Below are 19,485 nucleotides of genomic sequence, written 5' to 3'. Positions count from 1 at the left end.
AGTCTGAATACTTACAGTTGAAGTCGGAAGTTTACATACACTCAGGTTGGAGTCATTAATACTCGTTTTTCAACCACTCCACAAATTTCTTGTCAAATCAAATTTATTGGTCACATACACATGGTTAGCAGATAATGCGAGTGTAGCGAAATGCTTGTGCATCTAGTTCCGACCATGCAGTAATATCAACAAGTAATCTAACAATTTCACAACAACTACCTTATTTATACACAATGTAAAGGAATGAATAAGAATATGTACATATAAAATATATGGATGAGCGATGGCCGAACGGCATAGGCAAGATGCAGTAGATGGTATAGAGTACAGTATATACATATGAGATGAGTAATGTAGGGTATATATACATTATATAAATTAGCATTGCTTAAAGTGACGTGATACATTTATTACATCCAATTATTAAAGTGGCTAGATATTTGAGTCTGAGTGGCTGCTGCCAACATACTATGTTAGTGATGGCTGTTTAACAGTCTGATGGCCTTGAGATAGAAGCTTTTTTCGGTCCAGCTTTGATGCACCTGTACTGGTCGCCTTCTGGATGATAGCCTGGTGAACAGGCAGTGGCTCGGGTGGTTATTGTCCTTGATGATCTTTTTGCTTCCTGTGACATCGGGTGGTGTAGGTGCCTGGAGGGCAGGTAGTTTGCCCCGGTGATGCGTTGTGCAGACCTCACTACCCTCTGGAGAGCCTTGCGGTTGTGGGCGGAGCAGCTGCCGTACCAGGCGGTGATACAGCCTGACAGGATGCTCCCGATTGTGTTCTGTAAAAGTCTGAGTGTTTTTGGTGACAAGCCAAATTTCTTCAGCCTCTTGAGGTTAAAGAGTGCTGTTGCGCCTTCTTCACCATGCTGTCTGTGTGGGTGGACCATTTCAGTTGTCTGTGATGTGTACGTCGAGGAACTTAACTTTCCACCTTCTACACTTGTTAACAAACTATAGTATTGGCAAGTCGGTTAGGAAATCTACTTTGTGCATGACAAGTCATTTTTTCAACAATTGTTAACAGAGATTATTTCACTTATAATTCACTGTATCACAATTCCAGTGGGTCAAAAGTTTACATACACTAAGTTGACTGTGCCTTTAAACAGCTTGGGAAATTTCCGGGAAATGATGTCATGGCTTTAGAAGCTTCTGATAGGCTAATTGACATCATTTGAGTCAATTGGAGGTGTACCTGTGGATGCATTTCAAGCCTACCTTCAAACTCAGTGCCTCTTTGCTTGACATCATGGGAAAATCTAAAGAAATCAGCCAAGACCGCAGAAAGAAAATTGTAGACCTCCCACAAGTCTAGTTCATCCTGGGAGTAATTTCCAAACTCCTGAAGGTACCACGTTCATCTGTACAAACAATAGTATGCAAGTATAAACACCATGGGACCACGCAGCCGTCATACCGCTCAGGAACGAGACGAGTTCTGTCTCCTAGAGATGAACGTACTTTGGTGCGAAAAGTGCAAATCAATCCCAGAACACCAGCAAAGGACCTTGTGAAGATGTTGGAGGAAACGGGTTAAAAAGTATCTATATCCACAGTAAAACAAGTCCTTTATCGAAGTAACCAGAAAGGTCGCTCAGCAAGAAAGAAGCCAATGCTCTAGAACAGCCATAAAAAAGCCAGACCACGGTTTGCAACTGCACATTGGGACAAAGATCGTACTTTTTGGAGAAATGTCCTCTGGTCTGATGAAACAAAAATACAACTGTTTGGCCATAATGACCATCGTTATGTTTGGAGGAAAAAGGGGATGCTGCAAGCCGAAGAACACCATCCCAACCGTGAAGCATGGGGGTGGCAGCATCATGTTGTGGGGAGCTTTTCTGCAGGAGGAACTGGTGCACTTCACAAAATAGATGGCATCATGAGGTAAGAAATTTGTGGATATATTGAAGCAACATCTTAAGACATCAGTCAGGAAGTTAAAGTTTGCCAAGCATACTTCCAAAGTTGTGGCAAAATGTATTGGAGTGGCCATCACAAAGCCCTGACCTCAATCCTATAGAAAATGTGTGGGCAGAACTGAAAAGCGTGTGCGAGCAAGGAGGCCTACAAACCGACTCAGTTACACCAGCTCTGTCAGGAGGAATGGGACAAAATTCACCCAACTTATTGTGGGAAGCTTGTGGAAGGCTACCAGAAACATTTGACCCAAGTTAAACAATTTAAAGGCAATGCTACCAAATACTAAGTGAGTGTATGTAAACTTCTGACCCACTGGAATGTGATGAAAGAAATAATTCTCTCCTATTATTCTGACATTTCACATTCTTAAAATAAAGTGATGATCCTAACTACCTAAAACAGGTTATTTTTTACTAGGATTAAATGTCAGGAATTGTATTTGGCTAAGGTGTATGTAAACTTCAACAGTATGTAAATAAGGTATGTTTCTATTTTTATATATTTGCAAAAATGTCTAAAAACCTGTTTTCGCTTTGTCATTATGGGGTATTGTGTGTAGATTGATGAAGGATACAATTTTTTTAATCCATTTCAGAATAAGTATGTAACATAACAAGTGGGAAAAGTCAAGGGGTCTGAATACTTTCCGAATGTACTGTAAATGCCTTTTTACAACTACTAAAAAAATCACTGTCAGACCATACATCAGAGTTCCTCAAACTTGGTCTTCGGGACCCCAAGGGGTGCACGTTTTAGTTTTGGCCAAAATGAACCGAGCAGAGATCCTTGATGAAAACCTGCTCCAGAGCACTCCGAACCTCAGATTGGGGTGAAGGTTCACCTTCCAACAGGACAACGACCCTAAGCACACAGCTAAGACAACTCAGGACTGACTTCGGGACAATCTCTGAATGTCTTTGTGGGCCAGCCAGAGCCCGGACTTGAACCCAATCGAACATCTCTGGAGAGACCTGAACATTAGCTGTGCAGCGACGCTCCCCATCCAACCTGACAGAACTTGAGAAGAATGGGAGAAACTCCCCAAATACAGGTGGGCCAAGCTTCTTTTTTTTGCTAAAGTGTCTAAACCTCATTTATGTGKTATTGTGTGTGTGTGGATTTATTTCTAAACATTTATTTGGCATTATTTCTGGAGGTGGAAATTAGATTTGAGATTTTGTGAGCATTTTTATTTTCATTCATTTTGGTGTAGAATATATACTTTTTAAAAAGTCACAGTAACTGAGCTTCTCGGTCCTTATACATAGGGTCCAGGATTCTCCTTGGGGGAATTTCTAAGGGGACAGGAATTGGTCAAACCCGCAGTTTAATACTTTTAATCAAATTGAAATAAATTGTCACATTTTATTGGCCACATACACATATTTAGCAGATGTTATTGCGGGTGTAGCAAAATGCTTGTGTTCCTAGCTCCAACAGTGCAGTAGTATCTAACAATTCACAAATCTAAAAGAATGGAATATATAAATATTGGGATGAGCAATATCGTAGTGGCATTGACTAAAATACAGTGGAATAAAATACAGTATATACATATGAGATGAGTAAACCAGTATGTAAACATTATTAAAGTGACCGACGATTCCATGACTATGTATATAGGGCAGCGGGGTTGAGTAACCGGGTGGTTGSCAGCTAGTGATGGCTATTTAACAGTCTGATGGCCTTGCGATAGGAGCTGTTTTTCAGTCTCTTGGCTCCAGCTTTGATGCAACTGCAATGACCTCGCCTTCTGGATGTTAGCGGGGTGAGCAGGCCGTGGTTCAGGTGGTTGATGGTCTTTTTGGCCTTCCTGTGACATCGCGTGCTGTAGGTGTCCTGGAGGGTAAGCAGTGTGCCCCCGGTGATGCGTTGTGCAGACTGCACCACCCTCTGGAGAGCCCTGCGGTTGCGGGCGGTGCAGTTGCTGTACCAGGCGGTGATACAGCCCGACAGGATGCTCTCAATTGTGCATCTGTAAGAGTTTGTGAGTGTCTTAGGGGCCCAGACAAATTTCTTCAGCCTCCTGAGGTTGAAGAGTTGCTCTTGTGCCTTCAACACACTGTCTTTGTGGGTGGATCATTTCAGATTGTCAGTGATGTGTACGCTGAGGAACTTGATGATTGAGTTGGATGGCCACTCTGTCATGGGTAAACAGGGAGTACAGGAGGGAGCTGAGCACGCATCCTTGTGGGGCCCCAGTGTTGAGGATCAGTGAAGTGGAGATGTTGTTTCCTACCTCACCCCTGGGGGGCGACCCGTCAGGAAGTTCCAGGCCCAATTGCACAGGCGGAGTTTCAGACCCCAGGCCCGAGCTTAATGATGAGCTTGGAGGGAACTATGGGTCGTTGTAAGCTGAGCTATAGTCAATGAAACAGCATTCTTACCTAGGTATTTCTCTTGTCCAGATGGGAAAGGGCAGTGCGATGGTGCGATTTGCATCTCTGTGGATCTATTGGGGCGGTAAGCAATTTGAAGTGGGTCAAGGGTGGTCCAGCGAAGGTAGAGGTATATGATCCTTAATAGCCTCTCAAGCACTTCATGATGACAGAAATGAGTGCTACGGGGTGATAGTCATTTAGTTCAAACTTTTGCTTTCTTGGGTACAGGAACAATGGTGGACATCTTGAAGCAAGTGGGGACAGCAGACTGGGATAGGGAGAGATTGAATATGTCCGTAAACACTCCAGCCAGCTGGTTTGCGCATGTTCTGAGGACGCGGCTAGGGATGCCGTCTGGTCCGGCAGCCTTGCAAGGGTTAACAACGCTTAACTGTCTTTACTAACGTCGGCCACGGAGAACGAGAGCCCACAGTCCTTGGGAGCTGTCAGTGGCAGTGTGTTATCCTCAAAGCGGGCGAAGAAGGTGTTTAGCTTGTCTGGAGCCAGATGTTGGTGTCCGCGACGTGGCTGGTTTTCCCATTGTAATTGGTCTGTAAACCTGCACATACGTCTTGTCTGAGCTGTTTGATTGCGACTCCAACTTTCGTGTTTCTACTGACGTTTTTCCTGTTTGATTGTCTTGTGGAGGGAATAACTACACTGTTTGTATTCAACCATATTCCCAGTCACCTTTCCATGGTTAATTGCGGTTTGCGCTTTCAGTTTTGCRCGAATGCTACCATCTATCCACAGTTTCTGGTTTGGGTAGGTTTTAAGTCACCATGGGAACATCATCCCCTATACACTTCCTGATTAACTCCGTCACCGTGTCTTTGTATACGTTAATGTTATTCTCAACATCAAAACAACATCAAAACAATCTTGAAGCATGGATTCCGATTGGTCAGACCAGCATTGAATAGACCTTAGCACTGGTACTTCCTGTTTGAGTTTCTGCCTATAGTAAGGGAGGAGCAAAATTGAGTCGTGATCTGATTTTGCAGAAGGGAGGGAGTGCAGGCATCTTGAAAGGGGGAGTAGCAGTGGTCTAGTGTTTTTCAAGAGCGAGTACTACAGTCAATTTGTTGATAGAACTTAGGTAGTGTTTTCCTCATTTGCTTTGTTAAAATCCCCAGCTACAATAAATGCGGCCTCAGGGTATGTGGTTGCCAGTTTGCATATAGTCCAGTGTAGTTCCTTTAGGGCCGTCGTGGTATCGGCTTGAGGCAGAATATACACGGCTGTGACTATAACCAAAGAGAATTCTCTTGGGAGGACCTATGGTCGGCATTTGAAGTGTTCTAGTCGGGTGAACAAAAATATTTGAGTGTCTGTATGTTATCACAATCACACAATGAGTAGTTAATCATGAAACCTAAACCACCGCCTTTTTTCTTCCCGGAGAGTTCTTTATTGTCTGCGTGATGAACCGACAAGCCAGCTAGCTGTAAGAATGGGGACAGTATATCCTGAGAGAGCTATGATTTAGTGAACCAGAGTATGTTACAGTCCCTGATGTCTCTCTGGAAGGAGATCATCGCCCTGAGCTTGTCTACTTTATTGTCCAGAGACTGAACATTAGCGCGTAATATACTCGGAAGCGGTGGATGGTGTGCTTGCCTCCTGAGTTGGACTAGACGTACACTTGGAGCAGTCTCTGGGATGAGTTCAATTGCCCTGGGGGGTAAGAACAAAGGCTCCAATTTGGGAAGTCGTAATGCTGGTGGGTTAGCGCCGCTCTGATATCCAAAAGTTATTTCTGGCTGTATGTAATAACACAAATGTTCTGTGCTAATGTAAGAAATAACACACAAATAAACAAAATACTGCAAAGTTGCTTAGGAGCTAGAAGCAGAGCTGCCATGTCTGTCGGGGCCATCATACTCTATCATTAACAAAATGATCCTCTTTCCTAAAACCTTGATGGTCATGACTTTCTACATTTAAAGGGGAGGTTAACTTGGCCCCAGACAATCGATCTGGTATGTATTTTTTTGCTTTAACCCCTGTGACAATAAAACATATTTTGTTTTTATAGGTACAGGGTCCAGGAATAGGAATCCTGTCCATCTCGAAGAGTGGGGATCTGGCTCTGTCCATGGCCTCTTTTCTCTCTGGCATCTCAGCCACAGCCTGGATCAACGGCAGCAACGCTAATATGGTGGCGCCACTGCACTACAAAGACCTCATCATCCCTTCCGTCACGCCTATCGTTGAGAACGTCACCTTCTCACCGTCCGGCATCCTCGACATCCGAGACRCCTTACCGGACCCAGAGACTGAGGGGAACCGTGGTTCTGTGATCCCAATAGAACGTTCCAATTCTAGGTTCCTCTTCGCTGCCTCTGAGGACGACAGGAACTGGAACAGCTGTCTCTTCGCCCAACAGGCCGCCGCCCGGCTGAGGCATCATGGGAAAGAGAACTTTGAGGTAAGGAAATAAACCTGAACACAAACATTTTGATAGCAAAAATGTAATCAAGTACTACTAGATAAACACATGATTTTTCAGCCTAAACTGCCTTTACKCAATAGCAGGGGTTAAAACTGAAATTATTCTTCCAATAGTTTCGTTCTGAACAGAACCTCTATTTTGTTCCGTTCCATTGTTCCGACCAGCATAATAAAGTTAGTTCACTGAATTGTATACTAGCTAGATGCTTATGGAGGAGCGGCTAATATGGWGGAACTTTGAGCGTCAGAGTTGTCTCAATGACGTGATAACTATAGTATTCTTAACTAGCTGGCAGGCAGACACTGAAAGGCAGAGACACCATTTTGATTTGAATGAGACCTTCCATACATACAATGCCTTCAGAAAGTATTTATACCCCTTGTCTTATTCCACATTCTGTTGTGTTAAAGCCTGAGAAAAAGCAGAAACCTTCACACTACTCCTGCTAGTATCACTGCTCTTTATTTAGCTTATCAGCCTCGAGTCCTTTGTCAGAGCCTGAATTCAAAATGGGTTAAATGTATTTTTTTCCCTCACCCATTTACACACTTAAAAAAAAAAAAAAAAAATTTGACAATGTATTGAAAATGACATACAGATATCTCATTTACATAATTATTCTCACCTCTGAGTTAATACATGTTAGAACAGTCGTCACCAACCTTTTTTGAGCCGAGATCACTTTCAAAATGCAGGCTGAGATCTACCGTTCATGTTTTTTTTAAATCATGACTTAAACATAAGCCTATGCAACATTAACCTATTAAAAGCAATTATTTGTCCAGTATGCTATAGGCCCAATACATTATCACTTTGCTGTGCACTCGAGGAAGCAGCAGACATGGTGATCTAAGCAATCCGAATGGCTAGCGGTAGGCCTATAGGTGCACTTGATTTACTCTCCGGTTTGTACCTTCAGACACTTGAAACGGTTCAAAATGGAAACACAGTGGTGGAAAAAGTACCCAATTGTCATACTTGAGTAAAAGTAAAGATACCCTAATAGAAAATGTCTCAAGTGAAAGTCACCCAGTAAAATACAACTTCAGTAAAGTTATTTGGTTTTAAGTTAATCAATTACCAAAATATACTTCAATCAAAAGTAAAAGTATAAATCATTTCTAATTTCTTATATTAAGCAAACCAGATGGCACACTTTTCTTGTTTTTTAAATTTATTTACAGATAGCCAGGGGCACACTCCAACACTCAGATATAATTTACAAATTAAGCATGTGTGTTTAGTAAGTCTGCCAGATCAGAGGCAGTAGGGATGACCAGGGATGTTTTCTTGATAAGGGTGTGAATTTGACAATTTTCCTACCTGCTAAGCATTCAAAATATATAATTTTGGGTGTCAGGGAAAATGTATGGAGTAAAAAGTCTATTTTCTTTAGGAATGTAGTGAAGTGAAAGTTGTAAAAAATATAAATGGTAAAGTACAGATACCAAAAAACTACTTAGGTACATTAAGGTATTTTTACTTAAGTACTTTACACTACTGTGGAAACACTTTGTCTACCCGTTGCACAGGGCAGCTGAATCAATTGCACCTACTGCCAACAGTGCAAGACAGAAAAAAGCAGGAATGCAAGGCTTTATCTATTTTGTTTTYGTAGAAAATGTTATAGAAAATCTAYTAGGAATGCCTTGGCGATTGACTGTTTGGTGACCACTGTGTTAGAAACACATTTGGCAGCAATTACAGCTGTGCGTCCTTCTGGGTAAGTCTCTAAGGCCCCGATTCCGACCCGAGTTAAGCGCCCGTAAATAGAACATAATTACTTTTTTATGCGATTTTTCTCTCTATGCATATTTGGACCTTGAACTTAAGCATGAGAATAGCATGCTATTCACCCACTATTAGTTTGAGGTCGTGCCATTCATCTACTGCCATCACCTCGTGTTTCCACTTGATAATGCACAGCCCCATGTCGCAAGGATCTGTACACAATTCCTGGAAGCTGAAAATGTCTCCGCTCTTCCATGGCCTGCATACTCACTAGACGTCACCCATTGAGCATGTTTAGGATTCTCTGGATTGACGTGTATGACAGCATGTTCCAGTTTCCGCCAATATCCAGCAACTTCGCACAGCCATTGAAGAGTGGGACAACATTCCACAGGCCACAATCAACAGCCTGATCAACTCTCTGCAAASGAGAGGTGTCACCAGATACTGACTGGTTTTCTGATCCGCGCCCCTATTTATTAGAAACATTCATTCATGTAAAAGTGTTTTGAAACATATACTATTCTTATTTACAAGAAGGTACTCCAAAATGACACTACATTATTTACCATTTTGTWTCAATAGGGCACAAAATCATCTGGAACACAACCAAAATAAACAGAAAATGCATCCCAAAATGTTTAATCATTATGGAACTCAGACCACATGTAGCAGGTTAAACCTGGAGCGTGGTGCATGGTTCACGACGACTGGACCGTTGTCATCCAGTTTTGTGATTAGTGAGAATTGGGGTAGAATTATTGTTCAACGCCTATTTTAATTTTTTTCGCCTTCCAATATTTTATAGATTGAACTTGAATATGACAACTTTCAGGATGGATCAAACCWATTTTTTTATTAATCAATAYATTTAGTGCRTAAAGACTCTCCAAACAAGTTTGGATTTTTATTCATRCAAACTTTCCTAACATTAAAATGTGCCTTAATAATCTACAAAGTCAGAGTATTTTCATTTTTTTGTTTTTTTCATTTATTTCACCTTTTATTTAACCAGGTAGGCAAGTTGAGAACAAGTTCTCATTTACAATTGCGACCTGGCCAAGATAACGCAAAGCAGTTCGACACATACAACAACACAGAGTTACACATGGAGTAAAACAAACATAGTCAATAATACAGTAGAAAAATAAGTCTATACAATGTGAGCAAATGAGGTGAGATAAGGGAGGTAAAGGCAAAAAAAGGCCATGGTAGCGAAGTAAATACAATATAGCAAGTAAAACACTGGAATGGTAGATTTGAAGTGGAAGAATGTGTAAAGTAGAGAGAAATAATGGGGTGCAAAGGAGCAAAATAAATATATACAGTAGGGGGAGAGGTAGTTGTTTGGGCTAAATTATAGATGGGTATGTACAGGTGCAGGTAATCTGTGAGCTACTCTGACAGCTGGTGCTTAAAGCTAGTGAGGGAGATAGTGTTTCCAGTTTCAGAGATTTTTGTAGTTCGTTCCAGTCATTGGCAGCAGGAACTGGAAGGAGAGGCGGCCAAAGGAAGAATTGGTTTTGGGGGTGACCAGAGAGATATACCTGCTGGAGCGCGTGCTACAGGTGGGTGCTGCTATGGTGACCAGCGAGCTGAGATAAGGGGGACTTTACCTAGCAGGGTTTGTAGATGACCTGGAGCCAGTGTGTTTGGCAACGAGTATGAAGCGAGGGCAGCCAACGAGAGCGTACAAGTCGCAGTGGTGGGTAGTATATGGGCTTTGGTGACAAAACGGATGGCACTGTGATAGACTGCATTCAATTTATTGAGTAGGGTATTGGAGGCTATTTTGTAAATAACATTGCCGAAGTCGAGGATCGGTAGGATGGACAGTTTTACAAGGGTATGTTTGGCAGCATGAGTGAAGGATGCTTTGTTGCGAAATAGGAGCCAATTCTAGATTTAACTTTGGATTGGAGATGTTTGATGTGAGTCTGGAAGGAGAGTCTACAGTCTAACCAGACACCTAGAATATGTGGACAACTACAAATACCAAGTCAGAACCGTCCAGAGTAGTGATGTTGGACGGGCGGGCAAATCTACCAGTTGGTGCTGAAATGGAGCAAATATACATACAGTGATTCGGAAAGTATTCAGACCCCATACTTTTTCCACATTTTGTTACATTACAGCCTTATTCTAAAATGGATTCAAATGTTTTCTCCTAATCTACACACTACCCCATAATGACAAAGTAAAAACGGTTTTCTTTTTTGCAAATGTATAAAAAAAAAACTGATAACATTTACATAAGTATTCAGACCTATTACTCAGTACTTTGTAGCACCTTTTGGCAACGATTACAGCCTCAAGTCTTCTTGGTATGAGTTACAAGCTTGGACAACCTGTATTTGGTGAGTTTCTCCCATTCTTCTCTGCAGATCCTCTCAAGCCCTGCCAGGTTGGATGGGGAGCGTCACTGCACAGCTATTTTCAGGTCTCTCCAGAGATGTTCGATCGGGTTCAAGTCCGGGCTCTGGCTGTGCCACTCAAGAGACTTGTCCAGCCACTCTTGCGTTTTCTTGGCTGTGTGCTTAGGGTCGTTGTCTTGTTGGAAGGTGAACCTTCGCCCCAGTCTGAGGTCTGAGCGCTCTGAAGCAGTTTTTCATCAAGGATCCCTCTGTACTTTGCTCCATTCATCTTTCCCTCGATCTGACTAGTTCCCAGTCCCTGCCGCTGAAAAACATCCCCACAGCATGATGCGGCCACCACCATGCTTCACCGTTGGGATGGCGTAACGCTGCAGAATGCTGTGGTAGCCATGCTGGTAAGTGTGCCTTGAATTCTAAATAAATCACTGACAGTGTCACCAGCAAAGCACTTTCACACTCATGTTTCAAGGTGGGAACTACAAATGCGGAGATCATCCGTTCACCTACTCTGCGTTCCACAAAGACACGGCGGTTGGAACACAAAATCTCCAATTTGGACTATCAGACCAAAGACAAGTTTCCACCGTTAATGTTCATTGCTCGTGTTTCTTGGCCCAAGCAAGTCTCTTCTTCTTTATGGAGTCCTTTAGTAGTGTTTTCTTTGCAGCAATTCGACCATGAAGGCCTGATTCACGCAGTCTCCTCTGAACAGTTGATGTTGATGTCTGTTACTTGACTACTCTGAAGCATTTATTTGGCTGCAATTTCTGAGGCTGGTAACTTCTAATGAACTTATCCTCTGCAGCAGAAGTAACTCTGGTCTTTTCCTGTGGCGGTCCTCATGAGAGCCAGTTTCCTCATAGTGCTTGATGGTTTTTGTGACTGCCCTTGAAGAAACATTCAAAGTTTTTGAAATTTCTCGCATGGACTGACCTTCATGTCTTAAAGTAATGATGGACTGTCATTTCTCTTTGCTTATTTGAGCTTCTTGCCATAATATGGACTTGGTCTTTTACCAAATAAGTCCCTCTTCTGTATACCACGTTTACTTGTCACAACACAATCTGATTGGCTGAAAAGCATTAAGAAGGAAAGAAATTCCAGAAATGAACTTTTTAACAAGGCACACACTCGTTCATTGCAATGTATTCCAGGTGACTACCTCATGAAGCTGGTTGAGAGTGCCTGGAGTGTGCAAAGCTGTCAAGGCAAAGGGTAGCTACTTTGAAGATTCTCAAATATAAAATATATTTAGATTTGTTTCACACTTTTGGTTACTACATGATCCCATATATGTTATTTCATAGTTTTGATGTCTTCACTATTCTACAATGTAGAAAATAGTAAAAATAAAGAAACCCTTGAWTGAGTAGGTGTCCTGTGGTGGAATTATTGTAATCAAAAAGAGACTTTTAGATTTCTTCAAAACAATCAAACTTTATTATTTAATTACTGCAGTAATGGAGCTGGTCAGTAATCACCCCTGGAGGTGATCACTAGGAACTCAACGAGCTGGTTTGAGCCACAGCATTTTATAGCAAAGCCCATCCTCCTTCAGTCTACATGACACACAACAGATGTATGGAATGGGTCACAAGGTTAAGATTTGTATGAAAGATACTTACAATTCACAAATGACAGTATTTGCTGTAAAAAAAACTGTCCTCATTGTGTAGAGACCAGGGTCTGGCCCCCCAACTCCATACTGGAGCCATCTCCCCCTGGTACCCCAATACAGAAACATTAACTCATGCTCTGGAATGCGGTATCACCCAAAGACATCGTACATCTCCTGTCAGTGTTAAATCTCTGAGAGGCCCACTTTCAGTTCACACAGACACAATACAGTTATAAGAACCCTCTATTCTGTTGCATAAAACAACCATTTGCTGCAGGTACAGTATTATAACAATCTTGTAATTTTGCTCTCACAGTCCAAACTTCTGACTGGTACTGTACTATATACATTTTACAGACACAGTATATTTTTACAATAGTTATCTTTTGTTTGTTTTTAGACCCATCCTTCAGCGACCCTCAACCCCTCCCATTACATTTTTTTCTATTTGCCGTATATTTTAAAACTGCTGTTTCAGAAACAGCTCATTGTTGTATCCGTCTTTTCTTAAATGCTTTTCACTGCACCTTGACTTGGCGTTGGTTGATGTTCTCTCCTCTTGTCATTTCACCACCAGGTGGTGATGTACCCCAGGGCGGGGCATTTTCTGGAAGTACCCTACATGCCCCACTGCCCGTCAGGCTTCCATTCCGCGGTTGGTCAAGTGGTGGTGTTTGGGGGAGAGGCTAAAGCCCACCATCAGGCTCAGCTGGACCTGTGGAGGAGGGTCCAGGAGTTCTTCAGGAAACACCTGGACAGGAACAACACTGCCCAGAAAGCTATGTTATATACTAGAGGGTAAGACAAGGGTTTCCGTTAGGAACATTTGGCACCGGACAACATAACCGGGAAGATTTTAATTGACCAGACATTGAGAAATGTACTGGACATCCGTATGCATTCAGATCCGACTACAAAGAGAGAGGGAAAGAAACTGCCGACCTGGCGAGGCCAGTGCCATCAATAAACGAGGGATAGCCTATTGGCCAAATGAGCCACATTTTAGTTGTCCTTAACAGCCTATAACAAATTACAAAAACACTTCAGTGTTTTAGATGTGTAGCATAAGCAAACATGTATGGCCTATTGTTTTATTGGGTTTTACTTCCCTAAAACATTTGTCCACCTCAGCTGTCGGGATATTTGAGCACTAAATGCATCAGGGCATTGCATGCATATGCCTATAGGCTTAGACGTCCACTGTATGATATGAATATTTAAAAAATAAAAATAAAAAAAACATGTAAAATAAGAGAAACTTATTCCTTGCCCCAGAGACGGAGAGAGGAGATGTGGCATGCTGCGACACCTCCATGCATTTGTCAGATGGTTAGTGTCTGCAAGAGATAGGTGTACAGAAGGAGGCTTATTCATTCATTTTCAGTCATATTTTTTATAAAGATATTCCTATAAACAATATAATGATTAACTCTGGTAGGCCTAAAATGTTCTTCCTCACATAAACTTCAACTGTCCGAGTCGGTTGGAGCGTCGGTGCGCTCTTCACCTCGGGTGACACAGGGTAAAGTGAAGGATTAGCCAATCAGTGGCTAAAGACCACCCACTTGCCTTGATTTACATATCCCTTTTATTTTGAATAACACCATGAAATTATGAAATAGATCATGTCATACAGCGCCATTAATRAAGTGATAAATGTTATAATGAAAAATTCCATTGGGAAATACAATGTGTCATTATGAAATAAAATATGGTGAAATTTATATAATAATCCATCCAACAGTTTCCAAAAGCACATGCTCATTATTTTTCAACCAGGATTATAATATGCAGAGTCTTTGACAATGACCAGTATTCATTATTCAAACTTTTTAATTAAAACAAATTTGCGTCAATCTCTCCTCCTCTTTTTAACATTATAAGCAGATGTATCGTGCACACCAGAATTCGTCTGGTAAATAATTTGGGGGGATTTTGACCTAAGGCCTTGACTTTATCCTAATGAGTMCTTCACAGTATGCAAATGGTCCCCGCTACCGTCTATCAAATAGTAACATGCAGTTGTTAAAACATATATTTGTGTGTGAGTAAGCAATAATCATCTCTGGGGTTGGCAGCTGTCTCCTTCCAGCTTTGGCCTCCCGTTGCAACTGTTACTTTAAGTTAGATTTAGACCACAAATACCACATGTCCCTTTTAAAACGCAGGTGCCTTTCTATTTTTTCTGTCATTGCAAAGTTACACAGAATGTGCACAGGAAGAGGGGGAGGAGTTTAGATTGTATATCCTATGTGATTGTGCCTCAACTTTTCATGAAAAAACACATGTTCCAGTACTGTGTAGTTTACAGATACCTAGTCCTTTGATGTAAAGATATGATGCTAGCAAAAAGTACATTCTATGTATACACAGAACACTCCCCCTCAGTTAAAAAGAAATGGCAAAGTGTTTATTTAAAAGTGTTGCAGTTTGATTTACTGGTACTGTAAGGTCAACTTTGATACTTTTAATATAGGTTTCTGTTAAACCAGCATTATGTACCCAATGTCATCAATACATTATRGACTGTATTCATGAAGGACTCTGATTATCAACCCCCAAGGGAAATAATCTCTGTGGAATACCTCAAATAATAAAAAAAAGATGATGGTAGTGTGCTACTCAATGGCTTGCTCTGGTAAAGCAGTGAAATAAAAAATGTTTAAGCTAAACATGGAGAGAGGATTTTACAATGTGGTTTTCTGTGAAGAAGTTAACATCATCCTAGATGAAGTGGGTGACACAGACCATCTGGTTGCCTGAGTCATAGCTATGCCGTCTGCTTTAGGAACAAACAATCCCTTAGCAGAGAATACAATGCACTGTCATTGTCATTGCATTACGCTACTATGACATCTGGCGCTAAAATATGACCAGTGGCAAGGAGATGGCGCTCACACACAACTCACTGTGCGATCAATCATCCATTGTGTTTCAAAACCCATGGTAATAACTGTAAATAAATACTATGGTAGTCATTAACCYAATCAGAGTTGAATTCTCCCTCAATACTTTAGTCTGTGGCACAAATGAGTCTGACCTCAGTAAATGCTCTTCTATATCCTACTGTGGTGGATGTACCTTTCTGTCTGTGTCACTAGTGATGATCTGGTACTCCTCAGGGTGGTAGCAGACACTTCTAACCAGAGTATATCTGCTGCTTCTATTTGTTTCACTATTTCACTGTTTCACTCTTAGTATTTGATTATATTTGTWAAACTATTAGTCCTTTCTTCWTATCAATAGCATTGTAACCAGATTCTGTTATGAATAAACATGAGCCAAGGCGTGCAATGCTTGTGGTTTTTGAAAACGTTGTTTATCTGGTAGCCCTAACACAGTGCAGTGGTTTCATGCCCACTAATTACCTTCTAAGGCATAAAGGTATCTCTAATCAAATAATTTGGTGGGTGCTTATTGTCCTATTTCATGCATGTACAAGCGTGTATTAATATGCATGTGTGAATTGGAAATGTGTATTTTTGCATATCCCAACTCTCCTTGAGACTCCCTCGGAAAGTGGGGTCACGGCCAGGGTCTGCCATTATCAACGGCGACCCTATTTGTACTTTGTAATGCTCATGGTTCTTTATCTCCATCGTTGTTGTTTATCTCCATGGTGCTTTATCGTTTTCACCCTCCCCTCCCCCGCTGGCAATCCTCTTGCAGCCTCATTCCAGGCTGAAAGAAAACAACACAAAAGTCAATGACTGGGAGAAATACAAACATGAATGCCTGACAGGAAGTATTGTTTTTCTATCATCCGAGTTCAAAATGGCACAACTGTTGTTGCCCAACTAAATCACCACCAGAGGAGTAAACAGAGGAATGTATTTGCATTTCCAGACAGCAGACGTGGCTGATAATAGAAAGCCCCTGAGTTTCTGCTGCTAAGAAATGGAATGGGAAATCCAACACTGATGATGCTCCTGCCGTCAATCATGAATTCCACAGCGTTGCAGCCAGGTCATGTTGGGCACAGTGATATGTAGCACTTCTTTAGAGGTTTCCGTATGCCACATCCAGATGTCATTCTCAGAACATGGCAAAGAGCTCAGATGAGCCACTGTGAGATATACAACATATAAGTTAAAGCACTTATCAGTCCATAATGAATCGATCAAGCTATTGACCATGACTATGATAAACTTTGGAGGATGTAGTATCTTGCTTCTTAGATTGTTGGTACCTGACACCTGACAAGGGCGTTTTAGAATAACATTACTGGAATGCACCTGGCGTATATTACCGGAAGCTTTTCCGAGCACGGTTATATGGCATACATCTGAACGGATGGCATAAAGCAAATCCTGTATTGAGTCAATACTGCCATCTATTGGGAAACATAATACTTAACATAAATATACCAGGTTACTAAATGATTGTATAGCCCCCTCTACTGGTGTCAATTGGCTTCAAAATGAACAGCCAGTCRAGCAGAAACAGTTTCCTATTTGCATTCAGTAGGGGACTGAGCCTGCACACAMATGGAATGTGATGCCGTATATGATGTGATCTTTTAGCTTGTTGTGTCATTTGCCATTGAAGGTCCACATTGTTCACGGCGCTGTTATGGCTGGTGGTGATCAGGTGATGAGCTCCTCTTTGAAGTCAGTGCAGTTGAAATGGTAGATCTGTGTCACTTCTGTGCCCACAAAGAACTGGTGACCATCACCACAGGGCGCTATGGATGTCACACCTTCTCCAGCTGAACCTTCCTGCCAAAGAGTGTAGAAACCGAAGAATACACATACAGTTAATATTCATTATGTAGTACAGTGGTCCATTAGATGCTTTTAGAAGATGCACACRGGATTACTGAAGTGAGAGAATAACTATAAAAGTGAATAAAGACCTCCATTCCAGACACTTGACTCACTTGATGTGTTTGAAGTTGGATGAGGATCCTGAACAGAGGGAACATGACATCTCCTGAGCCGACAATATGTTGCCTGTCTTCATCACAGATTGTGTTCACCCAATGTAGACAACAAGGGGAAATGCATGCTGAGTTCTGAGGTTTGTACTGCAGTCTATCTAACTAAGCCAGATATTAAACTCCTCCTACTGTGTTCCTTTTTTGAAGCCACCTTGCTGAACTTCTGTTTCACTGGGCCACGGCCCATTAAGAAGCTTAGTCTTGAGATTGACATTCAGGATATCTCCACTGGTGCCACAGTAGAAATAGCTGTCTTCCTCAGGGATCTGTATCAAGAAGTAACAAGTTATTCAGGCTGCAAACTGCTGCAAGACTTACTGCAGTATGCTGAGGAAATGTTGTCACTTATGTTGCAGAGTAAGGCAGTGACCACCCCTGTGGGCTGAGGCCGGGCTTAYACAAATGGCTTCTCTGTTTTCTATTTTACACACCACTATATGGAAATTATAGACACACAGTTATTCAGTTAAAATGTATGAATATGACTATTTGTACCTATTATATTATATTATAACAGAGGATCTGAGTCAAATGTCAGTATTTCACAAAGTTTGACAAAACCTGCCATCATCGTGACCCCCAAGAGTCACCAGGTACTTGACATTGAGGGGAGAAGGCCAATCCTCCCACTTAGGCTTTGTGGAGCTGCAGGTGAGCATATATTCCTCTCTTGGCAAAGTCCCATATTATAACATCATCCTGTTCAAAGAATGATAAAGACCAGCTAATTATCAGTTTTCTGCCCATCCATTTTTCTTTCCTCTGCATTAGTCCATTACCTTGAAACCCATGAAAGTGACCTGACCATGAGGCAACATACTTTCCACCTTTGGACACAGGAGACGTTGGTGTGGTCATGCATAAACTCCTGTTTCTTTTTTGTCAGGCTTTTGAGGATGATATTGCAGCCCAGTGGATAGATAAGGTGCTCTCTGTTAGAGTTTACTTTTACACCAAAGATTACATGACCTGGTAAACAAAAGACACACAGTGTATTTTGGGTAATGTGTTTGACTGAGAAAATTATTGCATCAACTGAAATTGTGTTGATGACTAGCTGCTGACTCGTTTTATGTTTCCATTTGGGCATGTCGTTTTGGGAAAACATCTTTTTTTTTAGTCGATCTTCCCATTCTAAATCAACTAATATGGGAGCTTTAAGACTTTTAAAATATTTTTTTACCATTATTTTAACTTTGTGCAACCAGTAGGAGTAGTAACACCAATGATGGTATGAGCATTGAGACATTTGAGGTAAATTAGGATTTTCTGAAATGGAGGCCACAAATGCTGAAATCTAAGGTCATTAATCCTTTAAAAATAATGTATCATTTTGAGGTCAGTTAAATTTCAGGCCAGTCAAGTTCTTCCACACCTATCTCGACAAACCATTTCTATATGAACCTTGCTTTGTGCACAGGGGCATTGTAATGCTGAAACAGGGAAGGGCCTTCCCAAAACTGTTGCCACAAACTGTTGCCACAGAGTTGGAAGCACAGAATCGTCTATAATGTAATTGTATGCTGTAGCGTTAAGATTTCCATTCACTGGAACTAAGGGGCCTAGCCCGAACCATGAAAAACAGCCCAGACCATTATTTCCCCCCCCCAAAACTTTACAGTTGGCATTTCGCAGTCCCGTTCTGTGAGCTTGTGTGGCCTACCACTTTGTGGCTGAGCCGTTGTTGCKCCTAGATGTTTTCACTTCAAAATAACAGCACTTACAGTTGACCGGAGCAGCTCTAGCAGGGCAGAAATTTGATGAACTGACTTGTTGGAAAGGTGGTATCCTGTGATGGTGCCACGTTGAAAGTCACTGAGCGCTTCAGTAAGGCCATTCTACTGTCAATGTTTGTCTATGGAGATTGCATGGCTTTGTGCTCGATTTTCTACACCTGTCAGCAACGGATGTGGCTGAAATATATATCTGCACAGTATGTTTGTGTATGGTTCTCATGATTTAGGATTGGGTGTTGAGGGACCACTTGTCACATTGTCCAAGGTGTGTTTGTGTTATGGTAAACAATGCATTTTCCTTCCAGATAAAGAGAGTAATACA

General features: G+C 41.6%; 1 protein-coding gene and 1 long non-coding RNA gene across 2 annotated transcripts in view; one reads left to right on the top strand and one right to left on the bottom strand.

The window, feature by feature from the left end:
• LOC111981106 (acyl-coenzyme A thioesterase 1) overlaps positions 1 to 15,782 on the top strand; it is a 21,638-nt gene extending 5,856 nt beyond the window's left edge. The window contains exons 3-4 of the mRNA XM_024012255.3: positions 6,348 to 6,740; positions 13,066 to 15,782. Coding sequence (XP_023868023.1) covers positions 6,348 to 6,740; positions 13,066 to 13,290 — 618 coding nt within the window. The 3' untranslated portion in view covers positions 13,291 to 15,782. The remainder of the gene's footprint in view (positions 1 to 6,347; positions 6,741 to 13,065) is intronic.
• Positions 15,783 to 15,861: 79 nt separating this feature from the next.
• Positions 15,862 to 17,676, bottom strand: LOC111981101 (uncharacterized). Its single transcript, XR_002896474.2, has 3 exons — positions 17,368 to 17,676; positions 17,043 to 17,206; positions 15,862 to 16,169 (listed from the first exon to the last, which is right to left on the bottom strand). It is a non-coding gene; the product is annotated as an uncharacterized lncRNA (long non-coding RNA).
• Positions 17,677 to 19,485: the final 1,809 nt, after the last annotated feature.

The sequence above is a fragment of the Salvelinus sp. IW2-2015 genome, linkage group LG20, assembly GCF_002910315.2.
Source record: "Salvelinus sp. IW2-2015 linkage group LG20, ASM291031v2, whole genome shotgun sequence".
NCBI classification, from domain to species: Eukaryota; Metazoa; Chordata; class Actinopteri; order Salmoniformes; family Salmonidae; genus Salvelinus; species Salvelinus sp. IW2-2015.
Note: the sequence above shows the minus strand (reverse complement) of the source record. Positions and strands in the feature narration are given on the sequence as shown.